Below are 10496 nucleotides of genomic sequence, written 5' to 3' on the forward strand. Positions count from 1 at the left end.
CTCTTTGTATATATATATATATATATATCTCTCTCTCTCTCTCTCTCTCCCATTATTTTAATTAAAAAGTAAGTTTTTCTTTTATTATTTTCTTTTTATTTTCTATTTCTTTTAAATTTTAGCTTTTCTTTCTCTATAATTCTCTCTCTATGTTCAAATTCTTTCTCTATAATTCTCTCTCTATAATTCTTCTTCTTATTTTCTCTCTCTGACTCTCTCCCGCTCTCTCCTCTCTTTTTCTTTTTTCTTTTCCTCTCTCTCTCTCTCTCACTTTTTATATTTTCTCTCTCTAGGGAAGGGGAAGAGAAAATGAGATATTGCATGTGAGAAAGAGAGGAGGAAGGGTTTTTGATTGAAAAAGAGAGGTTTGGAAAAAGGGGTAGGTTCAGGAAGCCCTCTGAAGGGGTTTTAAATTTTATCTTTTCTCTCTCTATAATTCTCTTCGTGTTCAAATTCTCTTACTTCTTCTTCTTATTTTCTCTCTCTCATTTTATTCTCTCTCTCTCTCTCTCTCTATCCCCCTCTCTCATCTCTTTTCCTTTTCTCTCTCTCTCTCAAATTGTATATTTTCTCTCTTTATAATTCTCTTTCTCTCTGTTTCCCCTCTCTCTCTCTCTCCCTCTCCTCTTCTTTCTTTTTTGCTCTTTGTGTGTGTATATATATATATATATATGTATATGTATATGTATATATACATATACATATACATATACATATATATATATATATATATACATATATATATATATATATATATATATATATCCTTATATATATATATATCCTTATTTTAATTAAAAAAATTTTCTCTTTTTTTAATTTTCTTTTTCTTTTCTCTATAATTCTTCTTCTTATTTTCTCACTCTCATTTTCTTCTCTCTGACTCTCTCCTCTCTTTTCCTTTTTTATTTTCCTCTCTCTCTCTCTCAAATTTTATATTTCCTCTCTCTATAATTCTCTTTCTCTCTGTTCCCCCTCTCTCTCGTCTTCTTTTTTTTTGCTATTTCTCTCTATCTCTCTCCTTATTTTAATTAAAGAAAATGTTTGCATTAAACATTTTAATCTAATAAAGAGAGAGAGAGAGAGAGTGTGTGTGTGTGAGTGAGTGAGAGAGAGAAAATAATATAGTAGTAAGATAAGATAAAAAGGGGATGGGGAAAAGAAAGAGAGAGATTATAAGTGAGAGAGAAGGGAAGGGGTTTTAATTAAAAAAAGGGGGGGGAGGCTATAATAAAAAAGGGAAGGGGAAGAGAAAATGAGATATTGCAAGTGAGAAAGAGAGGAGGGAGGGGGTTTTGATTGAAAAAGAGAGGTTTGGAAAAAGGAGTAGGTTCGGGAAGCCCTCTGAAGGTTCGGGGCTTTTCGAACCTGTAGCTAAAATAATATAGTAGTAAGATAAAAATATTTTTAACAAATTATATAATACGAGTTTTGAAAGCATACCTTCATACTTTTTCTGGCTATAAATATTGTGATTAATCACTCAAGTATATTGAAGCTCGTGCCATGCCTTTCTTTTAACTCCCTAACTCATTGAGGCAATTTTGATTAAGAAGATGTAGCTTCCTATAGATTTTCCAAATCTAATCCCCATCTACAATGTTTCCTCATTTATAATTTGTCTAGTGGAGTTGTGCTTTCATCAACTTTCATTAGGATATTTAAATGTCAATAGATGAGTGTATTTTTAGTATTAAATGAAACCAAAAGATTCAAAAAGGTCTAAAGCTAATATAACCCTAAAGTTTCTAATCAACAAAATGGTAGATACATGTACTCCAATTCAAGAGTCCCTTTCCAAGTTAAAGAAAAAGGCTTTTGAATTTATTGTAAAGAAGTGTTTTTCATAACTACTAGATGTTTGTAGCCTAATGTTTGCAAGTTGGTCATTAAATAATCATAGGAATCCTACTAGAGTTAACATACATGTAGCTTTTGAAATCGTTGTTCATGTCATATTTTTATATGTTTTATATAGCACAATAGATGTCATATTCAAAGGGGCATGTGAAGCAGCTCTAAAAAAAGTGAGACCATCAAATTAAACCATTGTGTCGGTGTATAACCCCCCAATCAAGGAGAGAACATTATCTTCTTAACATAACATATCTTATCAAGTGAAAGAGTTGACCTTCAAGGTGGGGCCGATAAGCATAAATCGTTAACTAAGTGGTCACAAAATGTCATAACCAAGCTATAATAGAATGTTTTTTTGTTGTATAGGTATTTGTTCTACTTTCAACTTGACAAATGTTAGTAAAATGATAGCTTACATGCACATTTTTTGTTCATTCAGGAAGGAACTAGTACATGTTGTGATATGTAATTTGTATTGCAATCCCATTTTTTAAATCAATTGTCAATCTTTCCAATTACTTCAATCCCCATGCATGCATTTGTTGATCTCCTCTTGAGTCCTCTCTTTCATGTATATTGAAAGTCTCTAATTTTCAATGATTACTTTGAGCTTCAATGCAAAGTGAATGGTTCTTTAATTAAGGAATATGCTCACTCATTTATGTCTTTAGAGTTTCAAGGAAATGGAAACTATCAAATTTTGATTCCTTTATGACAAGGAATATAGAAACAAGGTTTTCCTTTCTTTGACAAACCCTTGTTGTTCCATGCAACACATAAATAAGATTCCATGATCAATGTTAATAAATTGTTAACCTTTCCTATTTCTTCCATCCCCATGCAATGCATCTTTCGATCTCCTTTCCTTCATGCACAATAAAAGTCTCTAATTTTCAATGGTTACTTTGGACTTCAATGCAAAGTGAAGGATGCTTTAGATAAGGAATATGCACATTCATAAATGTCTTTGCAATTCCAAGGCATTGGAAAACTATCAAAATTTGATTCCTAAATGAAAAGTAATAGAGAAACGAGATTTTCCTTTATTTGACAAGCCCTTGTTTTTCCATAAAACACATTAATATGATTCAAGGAATAATGTCAAATTCTTTCAAAGACTTCATCTTCCTGAAGGCCAATTATAGAATGAGCTAAAGGCAGCTCAAATGTACATCCCTCCCCCTCCCCATCTCAAATGTAGAAATCACTAAACTTACAATTCTATCTTCCTACGTTTGAAACTTCTTGCACATGAAATAAGTGCTCATAACCCCATGACCAAATGAGTTTCTTGCAATCACATAATGATATGTACTTTTTGCATGATTGCCTTACTCTAGAAGGACAATAAAGTGAGGGTTTCAAGATACTTAATGGGTAAATAACATGTTAGGAATTACATGCAAACTAAATCTTAAGGGAAAATTTTTCTTTAGGCTAAAGATAGAAAATTGTAAATTGGCACATGGTTGAAGATAAGAGCATACTTTACAAGTCAATTGTTTCTCCATCATTGGACTTCTTCTTGCTCTTGATGGCGCCTTACCTAGAATATAAATATTTACAGACAAGGAAAAAGAGTTAGATGTGGAAGTTTAGACATGCACTAAATAATATCATACATGACATAACTTTCCTTGCAAAGTATTCATTATTAGCCAAAATGCAAATGAAAGATGCCTTTTTGGTCACTTTTGCTATCATGAATCACTTATGATTTGTTTGCACAAATCATGTCCCAACAACCAAATTGGAGGTGCTCGTGGAAAATTTTCTAACAATATGACAACATCAACATAAGGTAGGTTAAAACCATAGTAGGGTTTATGAAAAAGACGGATTTCTTATTAGTTACAACATAAACAATGTGGTGAAGATTGTGTTGAATCAACTTATTTATCTTGCTTAAGAGAAAAAGGTTGTGTGAATATCCTAGAGTAGTTTTAACTTTTTTGCTATTACCCTTCATGGTAATATACAAACTTGGCTTTGATATAATATTAGGCTTTAGCATAAAGATAAAATTTCTTCTTTCAATACTTATGATGATGACATTAGAATAGGATCCCTTTTTCGTTTGCTAATTAAGATTCATATGTGTTATGCAAACACTAAGATGGCATGTCGGCTACCATATGTGTTTGAGCTCTCAATTTCATATCACATATGGCAGTCGACATGCCATCTAAGTGCTCACATAGGGACTCTACAAGTCCATTACCAAGGTGCACACACCTCTAGTACAAGTCTTTAGGTGTGCGTTTTGAAGAGAGGGATAGACGTTCATATTGAAAATGTTAAGGGGTAGATGTTGAAGGTGTATTGGGGTGGATCTAACAATATGATGACTTGCAAAGGTTATAGACCCTAAGGGTTAGGACTAGTTGATAAGCTCTTTTGATCAATTATTTTGTGGGAAAGGGATTCTCCATATGAGGGCTTCATAAATTCCTACAATGCCCTCGGGTGTTTGTTCTGTAGCTAGTAATTGAATTTGCGCATAGTGCTCATGTAAAATAGTTTTCTCCAATTGATGGACAAAAGGAAGAGCTAGGATTCAGAAGAAAGACTTTTTTTTGACTAAAATGGGAAATTTTCATCAAGCCAAGTGAAAAGATGAACCATGATTTTGAAACTCTAACTATGAAAATATATGGCACTTGTGTGAACACTAATGCACACACGAACCATTTAATGCTCGACTACCTCTGAAAATCCTTGGACATGAGGGTTTGTGTGAGGCAAAAATGTAATTGTGGGTAGTCATTTAATGATGCGGTGCTTGCTTTACAGTTGCCATGGGGGAAAACTATGTTTAACATCAATGGCATAGTTCAACCAAAAAAGTTTAGCACATGGAGGCCTTTACTTGGTGTTTGTTGACAAAAAGCCATCCCAAAATAGATGTTTTGGGATGGTTTGTTGACCAAACCCATCATTTGTGTGAGTTTACTTAGTTAGCCTATCACAGTGGAAGGTTGATCCAATAGAATCTAAGTCTCTGGAGTTCGTCACGTGCACGAGCTATGAGCTATGAGCTACTAATTGATCAATAAAAGGAGAGCTTGAGAGTAACAAAAAAGCTTTGAGCAAGGGCAACAGTGTGAAAACATTTGACATGTTTGGGTCACATGAACAGCTATTGAAGGAAGGAGAATGCATATTTAGAAAAGAATTAAAAGTGAATTTGACAAGGTTGTAAAACAAACATAAGTTTTGGAGATCCTTGTATGATGAGCAACTTCCTGGCTCTCTCTCTCTGGCTCCTTTTTGGCTTTTTATATTTTTTGGGATTGCTGGCTGTCAATACTGCATTAACTTTAAGCTTCAACTCCCGCATTAGCCCCGTGCACGTTCTTCTCTCTCTCTCTCTTCTTCCCACGACAGGCTTGTAAGTTATCATCAACAGAACAAGTCTCAGCAATGCCCAAAAAGGAATGTACTTTTGTATGTAATCATTGCATTGGTATATTGCACAGACTCTGTCTCTGTCTCTGTCTTTGTGTGTCTGGGTCTGACTGCATGTCCCAAGAACAGAGCTATGGCTTACCATTCCCTTCCCTTGAGATTGGAGAGCTCTTCTGACCAATGGTGGTTTGTGACCCCCATCGATTGGGCTGCTGCAAATGGACATACTGAGGTGGTGAAAGAGCTCCTCAAAATGGACCCATCCCTTCTTCAGAGCCTCACATCAAAGACAAGAACCAAGTTCCTTGACAAGCTATGGGATGATCAATATGCTCTCTCTGATGCAGCCGTGGGCAGACTCAAAGTGGTGAGGGAGCTTCTCCTTGATGCCCTCCTTAAGCCAACCATAGACATGGGTGGTGCCGTGACACATCCTGCTGCTGTCACATCCACCACCCACATTGCTATCGTTGATGCAGGCTATGGTGCTTGGGTGCTCTACACCGCAGCCTGCGCCGGCGACGAAGCACTGGTCCACAAGCTTCTGCATCTGAAGCCGGATTTGATCGCTGGTGATGGTGAGTTTCGGTTCTTGGATCTTCTCTATGCAGCAGCCAGAGGGAAGAACACCCGCATTTTCCAGCAGTTTCTGAGCCTTGCCAAGCGGTTACGCATCGGCATCACGACAATGGCAGATTGTCATGGCCAAAACAAGAATAATGTGGGTAATCTAACAATGCAGAGTAAGGCCATTATTGCAGCTTCTAAAGCAGGGAATGTGGAGATGGTCAGGGAGTTACTGAAAGATAGCTATGGGCATGGCACAGGCAACTCCTTCAAGGATAACTATGGTACCACTGCTTTGCATGCTGCTGCAGGGAGAGGTCATTTAGAGGTGCCATGGATTCTGTTTGTTTCTCTCATTGAGGAATTGTTAGTGATATTTTTCTTAATTACTTATCAGTTAGCAGGCACCATTTTTGCGTTGGTACCAGTGAATGCTGAAACTGGAAACATCTACTCTACCCAATTAAAGCCCCAAATTCATCCTCATTCTGTGTTTGGAGCTAGAACTTTGAATTTATTGGACCTATTATTGTCCTTAAGTCATTAATAGCCTGCCCAGTTGTTTGCATGCAATGGGAAAATGCCTCTGAGACTACTTGGATATAGAGTGTGCATTGTGCTATGTACATTTCTTCTTGCTTGGTTGTCTTGCTGCCTGAGTCTGTCTACTGCATTGCATGTTGTGCATAAACAGGAAGATCATGCTGCAGCAACAGTGCATGTGCCAATTGCATACTTGCGTTTTGTTGCGCTGTGCAGGTTGTAAGGTTGGTGCTGGAGTTATGCCCTTTGAGTATCACTGGTCAAGACATTCATGAAAGGTCGGCACTACATACTGCAGCAAGGCGAGGCTGCCTGGAAGTAGTCCTTGAGCTGATCAAATTTAGGAAGGAGGTTCTGTATGTAAGAGACAAGAACGGAGAGACACCACTGCATGCTGCTGTAATGGGATCTAAGTATGCTTCATTCAGGATAATGAAACAAGGAGGGCGAAAAGAGGTCATTAAACACCTGCTTGCTTCTGCTTCTTCAAAAGACTATGTGAATTGGAAGAATAAAGATGGACAGACTGCACTGCATCTTGCTGTTAGCAGCCCAAGGATCGATGACAAACTTGTAAAGTTCTTGCTTCAAGTGCCTGGGATTGTAGTCAATTGTGCAGATAATGAAGGGATGATGGCCTTGGATATAGCTAAGAGAACCAAATCAAGCTATCCATCTGCTGAGTTTAGATGCAACATAGCCATCGCACTAATCACAGCATTTGGAGGGAGGGAGTTCGTAGATCCAGAGGTGAGAGGTGATAGTGCACGAGTGGATTTGGCAGACCCATTGTTGTGCTCCTTTTCACATGAAATTGAGGTGGAAGGGCAGGGGGATGTGAGTGCCAAAGGGTCTTTTGAGAGCCAATGCAGTGAAATTAAAGTGTTTAGTGAGGCCCATTGTTTGCCTATGTCGAAGGACAACCAGAGCATTGATTCTAACAATGAAGCTCTATCCCAAAACCTGAAAGCCTTGAGAAGTGCAAGTGCCAACATCTTTACTGGCCAGGGAGGTGGCAGTGAAGCTCCTCAATGCTTTGAGATGGGTTTTCTATCATTTGCCAACTCGGTAAGAAAGCCACAAAAAAAAAGCAAGCAACATGCTTCTGCAAAGGCTGAAAATAAATGGGATCGACCTTTCCAGGAAAGGAAATGGAAGAATTTTACATGTATTGACTCTGAAAGCCCACAATCTCTAAGAGAACAGTATTCATCAGACAAAAGCTTAACTTATAGGACGACGGCTATTCAAGTTGCTGACTCGAGTTCTGTTACTTTTTCACCTTCCATCACTTCCCCTAGTCGCTCAATGTCACTGACTTTCTCCCCATCCTATGTTGCAACGAGATTGAGGGCTTTCTTACAGAGCACAAACTCATTGAGTGGATCCTCCCACGTGAAGAAGAAAAAGAAAAGGCTCCGAAGAAGTGAGCAGATGTTTTCTTCTGGACCATTCCCAGCAGATCATGAACAGCTTGATGATGATGGTGATTCAGTAAATGATCGTTTCTTGAGGGAGAGACCAAGTGGCCAGGAGGATAAGAGTCAGTGTCTCTCCTGTGTTAAGTTATTTATTAGGAGAAGGAAACCAACAAAGAGATTGGAGGCGCCCTCATTTTCATTATCATCTGGAGGTTCAATTGGCAGAAACAAAGTAGCAGCTCACACTAATGGCTCTGTCCAAAGCTCTGACATGGCATGTGACCCGCCTACCACTGATGGGCCAAATAGGTTTGTAGAGTCCAGCTTTCTTTCTTACCCCTGCTATTACTCATCAATGTGCTATATTGAAAAACTGAAAGTTACACAGCTTCATAGTAGCTCACCCATCACATGAGGTCATTCTATGTGTTGCCACTACGACTTCTCAATTTTCCCAGACCGTTGGAGCATTTGTCGTGAAACATTCTGTTACTTAAGACTAAGCCAGTGGAAGGATGATATTCAGGAGAAAGTTCAAAGTGGAAGTAGTCACAAAATCATCAATTTAACTTTATTGAAAGGCTCCCTGTTTTCCTTCAACAGAGACTTGCTCAAACGCTTATCTTTTCCTACTAACATTCTTGTAATCACTTGGCTGACTGCAGGAGTATTGGGTCTTCACCATTATCATCCGCTCGTCCATCTGCATCCTTATCACTGTCACCATGGTTATCTCCCTCACAGCGTGCAGCCCGGAAAGAGATCTTTATGGCAACTGAGAGAAATGAGGTCAACAATTAGAATAAGCTTGAGACTATTCGTTAAAATATTGCATTTGCAGCTGAGGTAACCAAAGACATTTCCTCCATGGAGAACAACCTTGAAGTCCAGTTGTGGCAGTAGGCAACCATTTTCCCTGATCTTTGAGATAAGTCAGAGATGGTCCTGTTTCATTCTTGTTGGTTGTGCTGATGGTCTGAGATATGTGTTGCAACCTTTCCACCATCTTTGCGAACAACTAATACCAAGTCTCAGCAATCACAGGTCGGAAGAGGTATGATATCTGTTGAGTTGATGAATATGCTCACATGCAAGACTGTTGTATGAAGGCATCAGTTTCTTTTTGGTGCTTTTCTCCTTGCCAATCACAAACAAATTGAACATTTGGGATGATGTTTTAGCATATGAGGGGCTGCCATTGACCACTGATCTGTTGTTCTTATCTACTCCTGTGTTACCAGCTCAGCAGGCAGATGGAAAGCCATTATTGTTTTAGTGTAATCTGTTATTTTGAACATGCCACAAATGACGTTCATTATGAATCTGGATGTTGGCCAATGCCGAAAATCTAGCATGCTAAGACTTGCAGAAGTAGACTAGAGATACTGCAAAAATCATTTTTGCTACCTTCTACAAGGGAATAAGGTAACATCCGCAAAGGATTGCAAATTCAGCAATCGGTGAGTTGAAGATCAGAAGAAAGCTCTGTCAGGAGAGAAGAAACATATACTTATTGTTTCCTGATCAAGTAGTCAATGCTGATTCACATATCTTGCGCTCTATCATGGATCAAAAGAATGAAATGAATTGTGCTGAGATGCCTTTGCTTTGTCACAGCATTGCCCACCTCTGATCCTGATAATTGGCCACTGGAATGCTCGAATCAGAAGGATTTCCCCACATGCAAAACTCAGAAGTATTTGTGTGCTTGAAACAAATCTACTTGGTTTGTATCATCAGACAGCATGTTTCACTGATCCCACAAGAAGTAGTTCTTCAATAATCAAGCTTCTAAACCACCAGAGTAATTCATGACATCCCCTCTGTTCCCCTGTCTCTCTTTTTTTTTCGTAAAAGGTTCCCCTGTCTCTCTCTGTCTCTCTGTCTCTCTGTCTCTCACTCTGTGCTTCAACACCGGTTGGCTAAATCACCAAGAATTTGCAAAAAGCAACACGACTAATCTTTAACAATGCTAGTCCACCTATTTTTCGATTGCTCAAAGATTGGCCAATGGTATATAGGAAGTCCAAGAGAGTCTAGGGTAAAGGACCTAAAAGTGTCAAATGAATGTGTTCTGATATTTAAAAATAAGCTGCAGGTCAAGCCTCCTGCTGAAACTCAGACAAACTTACAAGAGATCTTTAGAAATACAAATGCAAGCAAAGATGCCATTCCTGTGTTAAGAACTTTGGATATAGATTTATGCCTGAAAATGTCACTCGGGAAGGGGCAAATGCAGCTCGATCAGCTCCTTTACCCTAGTGCATTTCTCAACCTTAACTCAACTGAAGTGAGGACAGAGATGTGAAGAAGAACTTCATGCCTCTGTGTTCAACCAGAAGGTTTCCAAGGTATGAAGGTCCAAAATTTGAGCTTTACTTACTTTAAAAACTTGTTATCAGCCTCATTGAGACCTAGAAGGCTCGGGAACTGGAGGGCAGGCAAGGGTGCCTGTGTGATCATGGGAAGAGCAGCAATGCTCCCTTGGGAGGACTCATCAAGGCATGATATATTTGATTCTGTTTATATACCTACATCAGAAGATGAATTCCCCTCGTGGTGGTATAGTCTTTAGGGTTCTCATCAAATGGAGTTCCTTTATGGAACTGCCTATTACAGATGCTCATGTGGGGACTTATGCGTGTTCCCCTGGTCACTGTCAATGGATTATCAATGCAAGAGGTGAGAGGAAAGCTTATA

General features: G+C 38.5%; 1 protein-coding gene across 2 annotated transcripts; it reads left to right on the plus strand.

The window, feature by feature from the left end:
• The first annotated feature begins 5189 nt into the window (after positions 1-5189).
• On the plus strand, positions 5190-9674 carry LOC148009812 (uncharacterized). 2 transcript variants are annotated; one of them, XR_015689760.1, is made up of 4 exons: positions 5190-6160; positions 6592-8105; positions 8462-8850; positions 9038-9674. XR_015689760.1 is itself a non-coding variant. In XM_087673247.1 (3 exons), exons 1-3 carry the CDS (start codon positions 5399-5401, stop codon positions 8595-8597), a joined length of 2412 nt encoding a protein of 803 aa, XP_087529373.1. In that variant the 5' UTR covers positions 5190-5398; the 3' UTR covers positions 8598-9674. The 2 variants fall into 2 exon arrangements, 1 of the variants encoding a protein (XP_087529373.1); XM_087673247.1 differs by having other exon boundaries at positions 8462-9674.
• The last annotated feature ends 822 nt before the right edge of the window (positions 9675-10496 follow it).

This window comes from Lygodium microphyllum, chromosome 30, assembly GCF_053477565.2.
Source record: "Lygodium microphyllum isolate KBCC chromosome 30, Lygodium_microphyllum_v1.1.10, whole genome shotgun sequence".
Classification (NCBI taxonomy): domain Eukaryota; kingdom Viridiplantae; phylum Streptophyta; class Polypodiopsida; order Schizaeales; family Lygodiaceae; genus Lygodium; species Lygodium microphyllum.